The following is a 19,127-nucleotide window of genomic DNA, read 5'->3' as shown; positions in this document are numbered from 1 at the left end:
GTTCAAGTCCCACATTGGGCTTCTTGCTGGCAGTGTGAAGCCTGCTTGGGATTCTCATTCTCTCTTGCTCTCTCAAAACAAACAAACAAACAAACAAACAAACAAACAATTCTAGATCCTTTAGTGTTGATTTTTAACATAGTTGGGAAGGCAGTAATCTGATTAAACTAATTCACATGCAGAAGTCCTCCCAAGGATATTCCTTTTTTAAAAATGCCACACAATAAAAATGCAGAAGTTTTCAGATTTGGTGAAGATGCTTGGTGGTAGAGGGTCTTCTTGACTCTCATAAATTATTTGCTGTTAATTAGTAACAATATTGATCAAGTACTCACTGTGTACCAGGCAAGCAAGCTAAGTGTTTCACATCTTTGCTGTTCAAAGTGAGGTCCACACCCCACATCGGAATCACGTGGGAGTTTATCAGAAATGCAGAATCTTGGGCCTCAACCCAGACTTACTGAATCAGAAGTCTACATTTTAACAAGCTTCCTAGGTGATTCCTAAGCATGTTCAAGTTTGAGAAGAACGCCTTTACACACTTTACCTTTTTTAAGTTTTATTTAAGTAATCTCCACACCCAATGTGGGGTTCAAACTCATGACCCAGAGATCAAGAGCTACACGTTCTTCTGAGCCAGCCTGGCACCCCGCACTTTATCTCTTTTTGTCCTCATTAAAACCCTACAATGTTGCACATCTAGCCTTAAGTTTTTATTAATTCAGTGTCTCTTATACCTAGTATAGTTATAGAAGGGATAGGAGAGGGGCACCTGGCTCGTTCAGTCCATTAAGCCTCCGACAATTGACCTTGGCTCTGGTCATGATCTCATGGTTCGTGAGATGGAGCCCTGCGTCAGGCTCTATGCTAACAGTGTGGAGCCTGCTTGGGATTCTCTCTTCCTCTCTCTCTGCCACTTCCCACTCGTGCGTGTTCTCTCAAAATAAATAAATAAATTTAAAAAAAGACGGGGGAGAGGAGAAAAGACGCCATTAGTGTGCATTAATCTACATAAATTTACATATGGTCTACATCCCGATTCTTCCTCTCTCAATGACTGGTCTGAAAAATGGACAATAGATTTCCATGTAGTCTAAATAACTGAGAAGGGAGGACACAGGCACAGAATTAATGCAAATGCTATAACGGATCCACAGAACAAAGAAAGTAGCTAAAACATAAAAGAAGGTGGAAGGTACCAGGCTCCTCCTACTGAAGCTGGGCCTAGACATAACTGAAGTTTTTATTCCATGGCCCCTGATACGCACTACAGCCCTGCTCCCTCTCTCGCCCTACACAAAGCTCTTGGCAGATACCCACAGCTGGATGCACAGGTCTCCCCCTCACCCCAGTGGAGAAACAAGAGATATTTTATGCCATTAAAAATAAAGAACTAAAGTACAAGGACTAGGAATAACCTATACATTTTTTTTTTTCTTCTGTGAGACAGCATGGTAGTACAACCTGTGCCTCCTGCAAGAATACCCCTTAGAGATCTGGCATTCTGGCAAATCACCCAGTCCCAGGATGGAAATAGACCAAGACAGACCCAGGTTGGGCAGCGGTGGTGAAGAAAGAAAGGAAATAGATGGCATCACCACCACTTCATCAGAAAGATGGAACTTAGAAGCTAATTGTTTCAAAAGATCCAAATAAGAAAAGTACATGTTCATTAAGAGAAACCACTATAGTCTATAAAACTTTATTAAAATTTGGATTACTTACAAACTTGTACAATAAAAATGAAAAAATATATAATAAGACACTGTTATTTTTTCTTACAGAAAAGAGGGAAAATGAGACCCATGGCAAAGAGCCATCCCTGATCATTTTGTTCCTTTCAAACATTCGTGAACATTTATTTTAAATATAAATGACAAATCTTTTAAATAACACTAAGGCATTACCCACAGGCTAAAACTTACCGAGTAATTCCTTACCCCTGCTATTTCACCATCAATTCTAGAAACATGGGGAACTGAGGCAACTGCAGGCTGTAACAGTTCTAATACTCACATTATGAGCTATCTATTATGTTAACATGATAAGAATGTCGCCCATACTATAGGAAAGTTCAGAGAAGATGATTTCACCATTTTCAAGTTACTGTCAAGAGTGTAAAGAGGAAGATGACACACATGGGGAGGGATGTGGGAGCCCAAGTCCCCAATTTGGGGGAGGCTGTGTGCCATTCCCACCCCCACTAAAGCTGTGTGTTGATGTTGACATGAGTCTACTTTTATTTCCGGCAGGCTCTGGCTCCCAACACATAAGGCACCAAACACCCTTTTCAAGGTAGTGACCATCTAGAATCCAACTCCACAGCAACTGAAACCATAAGCTAAGTTACCAAGAGACACCACTGGATCACCATAATTGCATAGGTTTCTCTAAAAATTATAATCAATTTCTGCTACATCAAAACATAAAAGGTTTTAGGTGCCTTTGTCTTGTGCAAATGGCTATTTTATGTGTTTATTACTTAGTTTCAGTGCCTATGTAACATGAAGGCATAATAAATCTGTCAAACTGCCCTCTCCTTGGTTAAGATAAAGTTCTTGGCATTTCAATATAGGTTATTATCTCATATGTCAGACCTGAGTCCAAAGGAATACTAGAAGGACATTTAATTTCCTTTCCTCCTACTTCAACTTTCACTACTCAATTCAGAGAAAAGTTATGAGTACACAGCTAAGAACCATTTTTACGCAGGCATCCATCTGAGCCCGTCTTTTTTTCTGGAACAAAAAGATTGAGGGCAATTGCATAATCCATTCCCAAGCTTTTTATGGATGTCAGAGCCAGGGAGGACTATCTGGCCTATTTGGGCCCTTTCATTCATCAACTCTCTAACATAAGTGCCAGGTGGGAATTGGATTGAAGGGAACACCATCAGTAAGGAGAGGGCTAGGTTTTGAATGGGATGTAACAGCACAAAATAGAACACTGGGGCCCGAACACTATGATCAGCAAAATCCCCTTTGTAACAGACAAAAAGTCATGAATTTGGGGGAGAAATAAACTAGCTTTGGGGCACCTGGGTGGCTCAGTTGGTTAAGCGTCTGACTCTTGGTTTCGGCTCAGGTCATGATCTCGTGGTTCGTGAGTTTGAGCCCCACAACAGGCTCTGCGCTGACAGAAATATTTTTTTTAATTAAAAAAAAAGGAAATAAACTAGTTTTGGTGGGATGAAGTGGCTGATAGGACTTTCTTATTAGAAGACATCCAAGTTGCTAAACTGTCCTCATTTTTGGTGACTGGTTCCATTGGTCTCGAGAAAGCAATCTGAGAGGGAAAGTGAAGGGGGAATGTTTTAGGCCAGCTGGCTTTCATATTCCCATTAATGGCAGTCATGCTCTACATAACTTGGTCAGACCAATTAGAGGCGATAGATTTCCGATGCTAAAGAGACCCTGGCCCTAAAGAGGGCCAATTTACAGCGTGATATTTGCAAGCAAAACGCTGACGCGGCAGCAGACGTGGCTCCAATGTCCAGCTCACTCCATGGTTATCCCTTCAATCCTTCTTGATGAGATCAGTCTGAGAGATGAGACTATGCTGAATTGCAAGAGCTGTAACTGCCAGAGAAAATTAAATGGGGGCTTCAAGTAGTGACTGAGCCAGCAGACTAAGTGGCCAAGAGAGAGACAATAGAAGTTCCTGGAGAAGGTTTATGGAGTCAAACAATCTGCAGGCACACAGAGGCTCTGAAGCATCTGGGGCAGAGCCATATAGGCAGGCAGGGCAAGGACACACAGCACGCCAAAGGCACCGGGCACCGTCCTTCACTGTCTGAGAGCAGCTCTCATGCTGTGGGATCTGCTGTCACCTCCACTGCCTACAGCTCAGTTCTCCGACGACCAGACATGGAGTAATAAACTGAGTTTGAGCTTACCCCAAATTCAAACACGGTGAAAAAACTGGTCTGGAGATGGAAACTATATTTCACAGGAGTTTAACTAAACAGAAAAAGAGGAGACTCTTTCCCTGCTTCACAGTGCTTTCTCACTGAAATAAAGAGCCAGGAAAAGTTACCCTGGAGGCAAGCTACCACCTCCTTAAGGAGCTATTTGAGGGAAGGCACCAAAGTCTCCAGGTAATCCTGAGACCACTTGTACTGATGAACTATTTTTTTCAAATTAACTTATGCTCAAATATGCTAGATCTTGATCTCTATAAATAGAGCAAAAAAGAATATATCCCAGAGGTCTTAACAGCTCTTCACACAGAAATAAAATTTTACCATGTACTTAATTTACAAAGGCATAAAGGTTTCCTGATATAAAATTCCTTTGCCCTGCAACTTTAACCCACAGCAGCTGCCCAAATACTGCTTTTTCACTTTCTACTCTATGTACATTTGCTGCCAATTGAGGTAGTTGTCACTCTAGGACAGTGTAAAGCTGTGGGAAACACTGGTGGTAATAGTCAACTGGCCACCTGGGGGGGGGGGGGAGGGGGGGGAGTCTCAGCGCTGACATTTTGGAAGTCAGTAATGAGCCCAGGGTCTTTCAAGATTATCTGCTGAGTGGCTGGTCTGAAGGAGTCATTGCAGCTTTTTAAAAATTCATCTGCCTTCTCCATGATCATGGTAAACAGTGAGTCCGATGCTATGCTCCTGACTTCAGTGCCTAGCTTCCTGGCTAGAGTAATTATAGCTTCTTACAAGGTACGAGGGTGAAGATCATAAAGACAGAACCAAGCAAATGACAGAGACTTGGGAATTTGTTCCCTCATAAATGACATTGCTGGTTTATAAGGGTACTTTCCAATGGCAAAAGAATGTGAAACTAATGCCAATGTAATAAAAGGCAGCATGAATCTCTAGCCAGAAATGGAACTGCAAATAAGTATACTAAGTTCATGGAAAAATGTGTCTGATCCTGATGGGTGAATGAACATCCAGAGGCATGAAGGTTACCTGGAGGTCTGTTTCCTGGCAATGCAAATTGTGGCAGCTACATAGCTGCAATTTATACGTTGTATCAAGGAAACTTCACAGACAAGTTTCAGAGCTTACAAATTAGCCAAATTGGGAGATGGGGGGTGTACAGGGGCTAAGGAAAGGCTGAAAGGAATAGGCAGAATGGGCAGACAAAGGAAGAGAAAGGAAAAGGAAAGTTTCTTGGTTCCACAGCAACTCAAAGATATGTGTCCCACTGACAGGAAAAATGAAGAACCTGTAAAAAGCATTTAAATTCTCTAAAAATGATCACTTCTCCCAACTAGCAGAAATAATGCTACAAACCAAGGGGGAGAGAATATAAGAAATGAAACAAACTCTAAATTGTACATACTTCACAGCTGAGGAAATAGACACTTCCTGAAAGGGCAAAGGGGGCAAGGAGGAATGGGAAGAAAAGAATGCAAAGGTCTTTTTAAGATACAATTAAAAGTTGGGATATAATAAAAAGCCTGCAGACCTCCCCTACAGAAGAGTTTACAGGCATGTTCCCAAGAGCAAGCATGACTTAGAATATTGTATTGTGAGAACTAATTCAAAGTTCAACAAAACAATTCTGGGGCTTTAACGGATAATCCATATTAATAAACATAGGGGCCTATGGGCTTGTCAATCTGGAGCACTTGCTGGTTCTGGAACATGAATCTGTTACATTTAAAAATATATATTCATTTAAAAAATGAGACAAATAAAAACAGAAGTGAAGGAGGCTCAGATGCGTGGAGTTCTCTCTGGAAGATGCAGCCTGTGATCTGAAAGCATTACTGCACACATGTAATAGTTCTCACTTTTGAGTGCCAGCTATGGTGGCAGAAATGCCACCACCAAATGAACTTTTAAGAAGAGCTAGAATGCTATGCTAGCTGTGGCCATCCAGTTTTTTTTGTTTGTTTGGTTGTTTTTGGGGTTTTTTTTTGTTTTGTTTTGTTTTGTTGGTTTTGGTTTTTGAAACATAAAGGTGGGCCCACAACCAATGGGAAGCTTTGGGAAGCATTCAATATTTTATCCACTCTCCTTCCTCAGGGATCCCACAGAGACCACCAGGACCATTGCCAGAGGGAGGCCTGCTCAGGCCTCTAATTTCAGTGGGAGAATTTCTGTACTATCTCACCCCGTTTCAAAGAGCTGAGAAGCAGCTGCACACACATACAACATGGACCATCGAGGTCCCAAGCCAGTCCACATAAAAATAACCGACCACCACCTAAGTCAGGAGTTGATCTGCTGTGTGACAGTGGGGTACCGAGAATCTGAGTCCTCCTCCTCCTCAGTGGATGTTTCTTCATAGAGTTCATCCTGGGCAATAATGCTCCCTAATCCATATTCCTGCTCATGGACAGAAACTTCATTTGGTGTGAGGTGAGAAGAACCTTCCACAAAGTCAGCAAATCTGGAAAAAAGAAGATAATACTCTTTAAGAACCTGCCTTCTGCCCTTTCTGGTTTCCTTTCAAAATAAGAACTGAAACATCTGATACACTTACAACTCAAATTATAATAAGTCTAACCTTATTCTGGCAGGCAAGTAGACTAAAGCAAGAAATAAAGAGAAAGGGAAAGCTGGGATCATAAGCCAACATCTCCTGAAATGCCAGCCATCCTGCTTAATAAGCACTAGCCTATCCCTTTTTTTTTTTTTTTTTTTTTAGTTAGGAAAGTGCCAAGGTTCTTTTAGTCATCTGTAATCCTGATAAGAGAAGATTAAGGGGGCATTACACATTTTATTCATGTTTATGGCTCTATGAACTGTATGCCATCAAGATTCCAAATTGAAGCTTCATATACTTATTGGTACAATTGCTCCCAAATAAAAAGGAACCCTCCCCCCAAAAAAATAATCAGACTCGGAGAGCAATGCAAAACTATCACAGGGGAAACAATATGGTCTTCTCATCTCGGTGCTACAATCAAATCTAGAGTAGACAGTTCCTTGAGGAAGCAGAAAACAGGCTACTGCTTAACATATGATGATACATGTATCTTTCTGTCAACTACTCCTAGGTGAACAGGAAAACATAGCCACCAATACAAAATGATTATCTAGAAGTATGATCTCTGTTAAAACTCAAGGTCACAATTACCCTGATAGCTGCTTAGCACAGCTGGCCAAGGGTTTACCTCTTTGGAGACTGGATTCGAGAGACAGTCTTCCAAGCAGAGCAGTCTGGACTGTTACAATATTCTCGAAGCTCCTCTAAAGCCTTTCGGGTCTCCACCTCTCCTTGTATCCGATATTCTTCTTCTGTCAGGAGACGAGGGGGGACAGTCTTTTCTGTTGCTTTACACATCTTTCTGTGCTCACCAAAATAACATCATGAATCATTAATCAGTAATTTTTATCCAGCCTGCCCTCTAGCTCGCTTCAGTGAGCCAAGTATACAGCAGAGAGCCTGGACATGAGTCATCCTTCCCACCTTTCTTCTATAGACACCTTGACTTGTAATATACTCCTGACATGTTAGACTAGGAATGACAAGTCAGAGTAATCAATATTATTCACTAATGTGGATAAATTCACTTATTTCCCAATAAATGATAGACAAAATATTTATTTTCCAATAAGTGGAAAAACGACAAGAAAATGATGATATAACATTGTGGTCCATTAACTTGGATTCCCCAAACTGAAGGCATCACCTTGACTATCTAATAAAACAGCCACTGATAACCTCAGAACCTATGACCATTCCATGTTCACTATGCAAGATGATCACATGCTTTCAAATACATCTGAACACTAGAACTCCCAAAGCGATCTGAGAGCCAATGTGAAATAATCTGAAACCTGGTGACCTGAGGCATGTGGTATAAAAGTGATATACTCTGCACCACCTAGTGGTCACAGGAACACATGACACTTTACTGGATGCTTTTATTTTATATAAAATGGCTAGAATAAGATTATAAAAAATGCCTATAGACAGTCTAAAAAGAAAGACTTGGAAAGAACAAAAGCAGAAGCATAATACAATAAATCTCCATTAACAAAGAGGTTCCCAGGTCAACACCTCTGTACCCTTTTGCCACAACTACATCCCACGTTGCATGTTTCATTACAAAGTTATATTGCCTTTCAGTCACCTGTAGGTGATGTACAGCCACTGAATAGGGTACTCCAGGTTCTTAGTACACAGTGCAATGACGATAATGGCAAGGGCAATGTGTGGTATCTGGATACCGGAATACATGAAAAATAGGCCCATCAACTGCAAGGTCCAGGTCAGCAGGTTGATACTTCGTTCATTCTCCAAGGGCCCATATTTGTAACAGACTGCAAAACTCATGAATCCAACTGTGAGGACATAGCCTATGAGAAGAGTTATCAGAAAACGTTCTTTTTCATCTATAACTGGTAAAAATAATTTGTGCAGGGAGCAGCAATACATTCACTATATAGCACCTACTGAATTAGGAAAATGGACAAGATCTTTCCTCAATTATTCACACTTTTTTTCATTACTCAAATATATTTATCTCTTTAAGTTTCTACCCTTTCTGTTGCTCCCAAGTTTATTTGGTTCAAATGGAAGATTAAAGCTACATGTTGAACAACACTAGAACTGTCTGTTTAAAAAAGCCTAGGGGCGCCTGGTGGCTCAGTCAGTTAAGCGTCCGACTTTGGCTCAGGTCATGATCTCACAGTCCATGAGTTTGAGCCCCGCATCAGGCTCGGTGTGGACAGCTCAGAGCCTGGAGCCTGCCTCAGATACTGTGTCTCCCTCTCTCACTGCCCCTTCCTTGCTCATGCTCTCTCTCTCAACAATAAACATTAAAAACATTTTTTTTAAATAAAAAAGCCTAACATATGATAATCCAGATTAATTACCTCTCAAAAAATAGATTAAGGGTTACCATCTGTAAAACCAAAGGATCTTCACCTTACAGAAAGATTCATGTAGAGTCCTTTAGTTAAAGTCTTCAAGTGTATTTAAAATACACTTATATTAATATAGTCAATGTATAGTTTTTCAGGAAAATGCCTATTGTGTAAAGAGAGGTGTACTTATAAACACCAACCAATTAAAGTTTTCTCCCTGGCAGCACCATTTTCATTTAAAGTGACAACCGCACAGCGTTAGAAATAAAGAACCACGATTCTTAAAAATTAATAAAATGGCATGAACTATTAGCTCCTGTAAGCAGCCAACACCTTTTCATGATCAAATGAACTAAAACAACCCATAAACATATAAAAAGGAAAGCAAAACCGACAACACTTACTTAAAAGATACTGCCAGTAACACCTCCAGATCTCTTGTAAATTTTTTAAAACTAGCTGAATGAGGTACAGAGAAAAGGACCAGCCTCCCACCAGTATGACGTAAATGGGACTTTTCTAAAACAGAGTAGAAGTGAAAACAAAGTTACAACAGGCTTTCCATACATAAAAGAAACAAAATGGAACTATGATTTAAAAAAACTCAACCTACTAAAATACACAAAAACCACATCTCTTAAGAAGACATCCTTTATATCTAAAATGGTATAGTCTGCAAAGAACACTAGGAAAATGAGGTGCTGAGTAACTTAAAAGCCTGGCTATGTGATTAGCAAACAGGAAGGAGACTTTAACTCCCCACTGTGCACAGGATTTTAAATAAAAGGGGGAGTTTGTACGTAATCAGACTCCAAGTTCCATCATGGAAAGTACCCTCCTGAATCAAGGAAAAAGTAGGACATTGACTTGTCAACCACCAATGCAAATTTTGTCATTTTGCAAAACTTGTCAACCACCAATGCAATGAATAATACAGTGCTGTATTATTCAACAGAATAGTCCCTCAACTAACTATCCAAGCTTGCCCTGACTGCATTTGAAGATTCCACTACTTACCTTGGGCATAAACTTGGACAGTATGAAAATGATGATTAGCAGAGAGGCCGCAATTCCCACACTCATCCCAGTGGAATAGTAGAAGATTTGGCTTCTGCAGAGAGAAACATTATTTCATGACTATGTGTGTATTCTTCCTATATGGCACCATTCGAACTAGAACAACTATCCCAGCCAAAAAACAGAAAAAAAAATCTCAGACTAAAGCAGGTATTTGTTTAAAACTTGCCAACACTGATGGGACTGGTACGATGTAACTGCTGCCAGATTATGAGGACTGGTATCAGTGAGGGCCCTCAAATACGTCCCAACAATAAACCTCTGCTTAGTCACACACTCCCATTGCAGCATCTCCCCTAGTCCAATTTTTAATGAGAGTCTTTCTTCAGAAGAACTGCACAGCTTCACTGGGGAAAAGGAAGGTGCAAGGATACTGTCCTAGAGGAGACAGAAAACTGGAACTGAACTGATTACCCAGAAAGATAACCAGACACAGGGCCTGGAAAAGAGAGAGCTCCTGCTCCTATTCCAGGCTCTTTGTACCAGACTTTCTTCCCCCACCGTGAGTTTCTCTCAGGACCCCCCAAATTAGGAACAAGTTCTATCAATCTCACTCCAGCCTAACTTCAAACTCCAATTGTTAAGCTTTCATTCATTATTCCAGAAATATTCTTTTCACTTGTGTGCAAAGTTAATGTTGATTCTACCTTTGTTCAATGTTTGTTTAGTTATCTGTATGTTTTCTTTACAGTTGTACATGTCAGTTACACTTAGCTTAGCTAGTAGGTTCCTAAAGGCAGGAAATGAATAAGTGGTTGGTATTTGTGGGGTTTTTTTTACCCCTGATTGGTATAAAACTCACCAACAAACTCATGGCCCTGTAAAAATGAGGACTTAACACGTTATTTCCAATGGTGGAAAGGGTGGTGATATATTGACTAAATCCCATCCCATGATGGCTCAACCTCATGGGAGAATTTCATTCTTGCCAATCTTATTGAATGTAAGAAAATAGCAAAAATCCTAACACCTACTAAAGTATTTAAAAATATTTTCCAGGGGCGCCTGGGTGGCTCAGTTGGCTGAGCGTCCAACTTCAGCTCAGGTCACGATCTCACGGTTCGTGAGTTCGAGCCCCGCGTCAGGCTCTGGGCTGATGGCTCAGAGCCTGGAGCCTGCTTCCTATTCTGTGTCTCCCTCTCTCTCTCTGCCCCTCCCCCATTCATGCTCTGTCTCTCTCTGTCTCAAAAATAAATAAACATTAAAAAAAAGAAAAATTTTAAAATATTTTCCAAGCAGGCAATGGCCTGGCCATAAAGCTCATGGAAGAGGAAAGAGCAGCACTTAAAGTCTTCATGATAAAAGCCAAGTAGAGTGGGTCTAAGCCTCATCATTCTGCACTCTAGCCTGGGAACCTACCTGCTCAACAAATCTCCACAAAAAAATAGCACAAGTCCAAGCAGGAAAATGAAGAAGAGTTTGGGGTCAAATCCTGAAATAAATAAAGACTTCTGTTTAATAGGAAAACAAACAGTTTAACACTTTGTAGAATAAAAGGCAATGTTGGCATTATTGGTCAGCTAATAAAATATAGTTGACCCTTGAACAACATGGGTTTGAATTGCCCCGTTCCACTTATATGCAGACTTTTTCTGACAATACATCACAGTACTATAAATGTATTTTCTCTTCCCATTATTTTCTTAATAACATTTTCTTTTCTCTAGCTTACTATATAGTGAGAACACAGCATAGAATACATATGACATACAAAATATGTGTTAATCAACTGTTTAAGTTATCAGTAAGTCTTTCAGTCAACAGTAGGCCATTAGAAATTAAGTTTTGGGGAGTCAAAAGTTATATGCAGATTTTCAACTGGGGAGGGAAGGGGTAAATCAGCCAGCACCCCAACCCCTGTAAATGCAAACAACCCACCTAAACAGCATTGTAAATTCCACACAAAGCCTGGGAACCCTTCCAAATAGAAAATATAATTAGGTCTCTCTAACCTGTACTTTTCTGGAGATCTTATTTTTATTTTGGTTACCGATGCTAAAGCTAAAAGAAACTAAGCTTTGCTTTGGAGGGAGCCAGGCATAACACCATCAGTGCTTCATGTAATTGCCCACAAGGGGTCTCTACCATTCTGTTTTCATGCCTTAAATCACTCATGGGTTCGGATTCAGCAGATTTGCCTAGAACTTTGGGTCCAGGCCCTCTGTTGTTCTCTAACTGGCTGCTTTTCTTGCCCAACACCACCTACTTCCCTCTACTACACAAGTACTGTGTTGGAAAAGCCTACACTCAAACACATCTCACCCAGGACCAGGGGGCCCAAGTGGAGGCCCCTCAGTGGCATACCAGATACACCCACAGCATTCACATTCAAGAGCTCTGAGTCTAGGGGAGGTCCACAAACAGAATAGGAGCAAGAGAAATCAGTACATGTAAAAGGAATACCCCCATTCTCCCCAAAAAAGGCAAATCCTATACAACCAAAAAAAAACCAAACAAACAAAAAACAACAAAAAAACACCTATGGAACGCTAGGGCCTTGTAGCAAAACCCAGGAATGTTTCTGCTATTCACAACATCCAAAAATCCTGGGTAGTACCCAAGGAGAGACCAAAAGTAAGAAAATAAAACAGGATGACAATTCCAGTTCTCTGTGAAACGTTCTTAGACACATTCAGAAAAGGGAAAACTTTTCCAGTTCCACTGAATAAGCCTTAAATAAACTGAGTGATCTTCATAGTGACTTATGTATGATTCCACAAATCTTTTTACTTCTGAAGCATTAATATTCAGTTCTACCTTTCTTCAGTTTTTATTATTTATACCATTCATGTCTTCAAATGTAGGCTTATACATTTCAGAACATCTAACTTTGTCTAGAAGTGCCCAGAGGGCAGGAATAAACCTATCTTACTCTGAAGAACACTAAGCGGATCAGTTCAGGGCCACTGGGAGTATTAGGAACACAAGTCTTCGTAAATGTCCGTAAGGAAATATTCAGAATGACCCAAGGTGAAATCTCTATCCTAGGCCTAAAGGCTTTTATGTGGGAGAGGGTCTCTCAACTGTCTGGAGCAGTGGTATACTCAGGTTATAATCAGAACCAAAAGGGAGTTAGTTGTCTTGGGCTGACTTCCCTGTCTCACTAGTTACACTCTCCAAAGCTCAGTCCCGTTTCACTATAAAATCCACAGAAAAACAGGTAAGACTTACTCCGGGTCACAATGACACTGTACTTGGTGTCTTCCTCTATAATCTCAACTTTGAGGCAGGTTTTTGTGCTGTATAGACCCACGTTAACATAGGTATCATTCAATTTCTCTTTTAAAAAGGAGGAAAAAAAGTTCCAGATACTAAACTGCTCTAACTCCTTCAGTTTCTCTTCATTCTCCACCTGGGTGACACGTACCAGCTTGGAACTATTTACCCGGATCTGTAACACAAGTGAAATCAGGATGAGAAAGAAGTAGAAATTTTAAATTTTCATAAATACAATTTAAAAAAACTTTAGAGTAAATAACTCTAGAGTAGATATCAGTAACAGGGCCAGTTTTCCACAAGGCTTATAAGAAATATAGAGATGCAGGAGCTAAAACATAATTGAGCAAATAATATTGCACATGGTACAGACAGGCAGCTGTTAGAATGTCTTGTTAACATGAGCTGAATCTACTATTAAGGCAGAACAACACAGGGGGGGAAAAAAGACTTCCAAGCTGAAAGGGTTAGCACTAGAGCTATTTATGAGAAAGCATACAAAACAAGGATCCAGAATATTAAGAAAATTGCCAAGCCAGAAAGAAAGAAAGAGAGAGAGAGAGAGAGAGAGAGAGAGAGAGAATTGTCAGGCAGAAGCCACGCCAGAAAACTGAAAATGTTTCCCATAATGACAGGCTGAGAAGGTCAACTCTCCGTCACAAATCACTGATTATGGGTAAATGTTGGTTATAATGTGTCTCAGATGGAATATGATCTTTATATCAGACAATAAAAAAAAGAAAATTTTAAAACCCCACAAGCCCACCCTTATGTTTATGATGTGGACAACAATGCCCTTATCAGTAACTATGCTTATAGCAGGAGCAGCTTTTCCAAAAGGACTCATTTTGTTCAATCATTATTACGGCCAGACATTCTTGCTTGCCAGGTGGCTTAATAGTGTTATGAAATAAATGAAATGAAAGTCATCCTATCAAAGGGAAACTTCAGGCAGGGGGCTTATGAAATATTTCATGTAGAATCAAAATAGATAGGAACAGCAAGGCAAAAGAGTTTACATCCTGACAGGCACGCAACAGTTTCCTGGCTGAAGAAGGCATAAGGCCTTTAAAAGAAAGGGGGGGGGGGGTGCGTGCGTGCGTGCGTGCGAGCGTGCGAGTGCATATGTGTATGTATACGAAAAGGAGAGGAAGGAAGAGAAGGAAGCTTCTTTGGGAAAAAGAGGAAGGAAGGTTACCTCAGGGTCAAGTATTATAAGTTACTTAAGGGAACAGAGAGAAGAATGCAAAGTAAGCATAAATGTGTACTGAGGAAAACACAATTCAGGATAATCTGAGCCCTAACAAGGTTGTTGACAATACTTTTTTTTTTCCAATTGTGTGTGAAGGGGGAAAATGTGTCAAAGTATTCACTGATCACAGACAGATATTCACAGAAGCTGCCCCAGCCAGGGGCCTCCAAATTATTACCTGTATCCGTGTCCACACATCATGCCACTTTGGGATAAGCACATTTTTATAACAGAACTGTTGCCTGTCACTCATATTATAAACTCGGGATTCCTGAAGCATGACCACGTTTATGTCAATTCCAGCTTTATGCAAAGAAAGGAAATAAGGATTAAGACAACAGGACAAGTTAATAACTACAACCTATTACATAAAAAGAATTAAACCAACCACTTTTTTTTAATTGAAGTATAGTTGACATACAATGTTACATTAGCATCAGGTGTACAATACAGTGATTCCAAGAGCCTATCCCTTACCTATGCTCACCACAAGTGTAGCTACCACCTGTTACCCTATGGTGCTATTACAATACCATCGAAACGGACCACTTTTTTAAAGCTAGGCTTAAAATGTCAGTGACTGAGAAACAAGAAAAACTGAAAGAGGGGTGCCTGGGTGACTCAATTGGTTGGGTGGCTGACTTCGGCTCAGGTCATGATCTCAAAGTTCATGGGTTGGAGTCCCATGTCAGGTTCTGTGCTGACAGCTCGAAGCCTGGAGCCTGCTTTGGATTCTGTGTCTCTCTCTCTCTCTCTCTCTCTCTCTCTCTCTCTGCCCCTCCCCCACTTGTGCGCACGCGCGCGTGCTCTCTCTCTCTCTCTCTCAAAAATAAACATTAAAAAAATTAATAAAAAAAAGAGAAAACTGAAACAAGAGGAGAAACAAGGCAGTCTTATTTCCATTAAATTTAATCATTTAAATGTTATAAATAGCAACTAACCCAGAAAAAGCAGTAATAGAAACTACTATTAAGTGTTTATTAAGATAGTATGCTATCATTTAACTCTCCAACGATGCTATGTGTCAAGCACTCTCATAATCGCTATTTCACAAATAGAAAACTGATGCTTAGAAGGATTAAGTAATTTGTCCAGTCATACAACCAGTGAATAGCTTAACTGACATTCACACCCAGGTCCTGCTTCCCTTATAAAGGCAGAGCTAAAGTAACCCCATCTACTTATTTTCTCTATCTTTCTCCTGAATAGGATAAACAGACTTGACAATGTTTTTGTATATATAGTACTTTAAGAAGATGCTAAAAGATCACAAAATCGTTTTTTCCAACTGTTTTGTTTCAAGTTTTAAGAGCAGTCAATTAACATATGCAGTCCCTTTCATTCAGCCAAGACAGAAGATTCTCCATTCAGAAGTTTGTATTCAATCTCAGCCAATTCAAGGCTTAAAAGTGACCACTTTCTCATATCTTCCCACCCAAGTTTGTACCAGCTACCTTCTTTACCACAAAACAGTTAAATAACTTTTTCCTTGGGTTCTATATTGTACTTACCAACTTATCAAGTGCTACTCTAAGTGGAAATGCGGTTATCACTCTGGTCTAGGTACAAAGATGGATAGATTTAAATAAACTAAAAAACAAAACAAAACTTTAAGAAAGCAAAGTTACACACACAAAAAAAGGCAATGATGCCTGCCAGTCCAAAATGGTTTTAGGGTGAAGCTAAGACCAATTTTGAAGTTAAATTTCTTCTTAAACCTAAACATAAGAACAAAAACTATAAAACACTTAGAAGAAAACTCAGGGGTGGATCTTCATGACCATGCTAGGCAATGGTTTCTTAGATACGACATGAAAGCATAAGCAACCAAAGAAAAAACAGATGAATCAGAGTGCATAAAAATTTAAAACTTTTGTATTTCAAAGCACCTTATCAAGAAAGTAAACAGATTAACGCACAAAATGGGAGAAAATATTTGCAAATCACATATCTGACAAAGGTCTACTACCCATAATATATAAAGAACTACAACTCAACAAGAAAAAGAGAAATAACCCAATTGTAAAAATGGGCAAAGGATCTGAACAGACATTTCTCCAAAGATATAAAAATGGCCAATAAGCATATGAAAAGACACTCAACACCATTAGCCATCAGGGAAATACAAATCAAAACCACAATGAAATATCACTTTATACTCATTAGGAAGGCTAAAATCAAAAAGAAGACAGTAAGGAGGGTTGGCCAGGATGTGAGAAACAAGAACACTCAAACATTGTTGCTGGGAATGTAAAATGGTGCATTTTGGAAAACAGTTTGGCAGTTTCTCAAAAAGTTAAACATAGAGTTACTCTATGATCCAGCAATTCCACTCCTATGTATATACCCAAGAAAACTGAAAACATATGTTCACTCAAAAACTCATATCCATAATAACTAAAAAGTGAAAACAAACAAATGTCCATCAACTTATGAACTGATGGATAAAACAAAATGTGATAGATCCACCTATAAGTGTAATATTATTCAACCATAAAAGGGAGTACTGATACATACTACAAGATGGATGAACCCTGAAAACATTATTCTGAAGGAAAGAAGCCAGACCAAAAAGAGCATATATCAAATGATTCCACTTGTATGAAATGTCCAGAACAGGCAAATCCACAGAGACAGAAAGTAGATGTTAGTGGTTGCCAGGATCTGGGAAAAGTGAATGGGGAGTGACTGCTAAGATGTATGGGGTTCCATTTTGGAGTGATGAAAATATTCTGGTAATTCCAGAATTCAGTGATGATGGATGCACGACCTTGTGAATATACTAAAATCCACTGAAAGGGTGAATTTTATTATACATGAATAACATCTCAATTTTTTAAAAAATTCACTCTTAATATTGTAAGGGAGGAAAAATTTTTCCTTGATCCTCTTAGGGTCCCTGGATTAGTCTGAAATTTTAAACTGACAAAGATAGACTAACAACAGAAAAGCATACACATTTAATAAATTTACGTGACACGAAAGCCTTCATAAGGAAATGAAGACCCAAAGAAACAGAGCTACGTACTTTTATGCTATGTTTGAGGAAGAGTGGACAGCTGTGAAGGAATATGATAGGGTAAAGAGTATGTGGCAATTGTAGTAAACTAGGGGGAAACAGAGCAAGCAAGGCCTGTTTGCTTAGATTCCTCTCAATGTCCCTTTGTCTTAAATTCCTCAAGGTATAGGGAGGGAGGGAGGGAAGGCAACTCTCACAAGACTTTATGGTCTGTTTCAGAGAAGGGTAAGATGGGGAGGTCAAAGAGACCTTCCTGCTCCTGTTGTTTTCTTAAACTCCCTCAGCTTAAAATACATAATATGCCAAGATGCTACATCTTGGGGTAGCATGCCCTGAACCCCCATCTATCAGCTTCTCACTATGGTTTAATCCAGTAGTAATTGGGATTTCCTCCTAGCCTATCTTTCATAAAGTGAAAGCTTTTCAAAATCCTGTTGACATCTGTCTCACTAGCAAGCACACAAATGTACTGAAAGAATATCCACTCACAAATATGGTTTATTTTCTTGCAGAGTCTAGCTGGCTCAGTCAGAAGAGCATGCACTCCTGATCTTGGGGTTGTGAGTTTGAGCCCCATGTTGGGTGTAGAGATTATATAAATACATTAAACTTAAAAAAAAAGTTTACTTTCTTCTGGAGAGTATAAGTGAGTAAGGTTATGTGAATGCTAAAACTACTGTATTGAGAAATTCATTGAGGTATGCAAAAACATTGGGCAGCATTAAAAAAAAAAGTTGTTGAACAAGAACCAATCACTTCCTTAAAAGAATATCCAGTCTATGTACAAAGCCTGAAGTAGAAACATGTACCTGTCCAATAAAAAACAAAAACAAGAGTCACACTTGTTAACCCCTTCTCTCCCACAGCACCAAGTAATAGAACACTACACCTTTTTATTTTTTTAACAAAAAAAAATTTTTTTTTAATGTGCATTCATTTTTTGAGAGACAGAGCGTGAGTGGGGGAGGGGCAGAGACAGAGGGAGACACAGAATTCAAAGCACGCTCTATGCTCTGAGCTGTCAGCACAGAGCCCGACAAGGGGCTAGAACCCACGGACCATGAGATCATGACCTGAGCCGAAGTCGGACCCTTAACCAACTGAGCCACCCAGGTGCCCCACCACTATACCTTTTTAGGCCCACTATTATTTTCAAGAAGATAGTAAGATACAAATAATGTAAACAGCAGAGGGCATTTGAAAAACTTAATGCCAAGAAAAGGCATTATTGTTTTGAAACTAATTTTAAAATTCTCTGATGCCATTTTCCTAAAGAAATAAAATGGTTTTATAACAAGCAACATCTTTTAAAATCTAGTTCTTCCTTTTCCCAAGTTACATAACACTCAAGGGAAAGGATTTTAAATAAATAAATAAATAAATAAATAAATAAATAAATAAATAAATGTCTTTAATAGCAACCTCCTATGGAAATCAGCACCTTGGCCAGCCACATCTCTGTAAACTCATTGAGAGGTGAACTACACCAATTCAGCCAAAAGGGATAATTTGTGGAACAACCACTACTCCAACTGTAGCTTAAACTGTTAGCAACACAAAACTAAACCAAACGACCTTACACATATGTAAGTTGTCAGAATGCGCATTTAAAATTTTGTGCTTCCTGTAGCAAAAGGATATACACCACCTTTCTCCCTCCCCCCTAAAGTAAGTTAGCCAGAATGTTAAAAAGTAGAATGAACTAAACATTCAGGAAAATGCCTTTGAGCCCAAAGATTTTGGAAAATGCCTTCATGGAAAGTAGTGAATCATTAGTTGCTTAT

The 19,127-nt window shown here is 39.5% G+C and overlaps 1 protein-coding gene across 1 annotated transcript in view; it reads right to left on the bottom strand.

Annotated features, from left to right (window-relative positions):
- Positions 1-1,686: 1,686 nt before the first annotated feature.
- The window catches only part of NEMP1 (nuclear envelope integral membrane protein 1), a 31,851-nt gene continuing 14,410 nt past the window's right edge, over positions 1,687-19,127 (bottom strand). Inside the window, exons 4-11 of the mRNA XM_058682211.1 lie at positions 14,503-14,627; positions 13,028-13,247; positions 11,216-11,288; positions 9,797-9,890; positions 9,184-9,298; positions 8,044-8,269; positions 7,081-7,254; positions 1,687-6,353 (exon numbers count right to left, since the gene is read on the bottom strand). Of these exons, the coding sequence (XP_058538194.1) occupies positions 6,173-6,353; positions 7,081-7,254; positions 8,044-8,269; positions 9,184-9,298; positions 9,797-9,890; positions 11,216-11,288; positions 13,028-13,247; positions 14,503-14,627 (1,208 nt within the window). The 3' untranslated portion in view covers positions 1,687-6,172. The remainder of the gene's footprint in view (positions 6,354-7,080; positions 7,255-8,043; positions 8,270-9,183; positions 9,299-9,796; positions 9,891-11,215; positions 11,289-13,027; positions 13,248-14,502; positions 14,628-19,127) is intronic.

The sequence above is a fragment of the Neofelis nebulosa genome, chromosome 8 (genome assembly GCF_028018385.1).
Source record: "Neofelis nebulosa isolate mNeoNeb1 chromosome 8, mNeoNeb1.pri, whole genome shotgun sequence".
NCBI lineage: Eukaryota > Metazoa > Chordata > Mammalia > Carnivora > Felidae > Neofelis > Neofelis nebulosa.
Note: the sequence above shows the minus strand (reverse complement) of the source record. Positions and strands in the feature narration are given on the sequence as shown.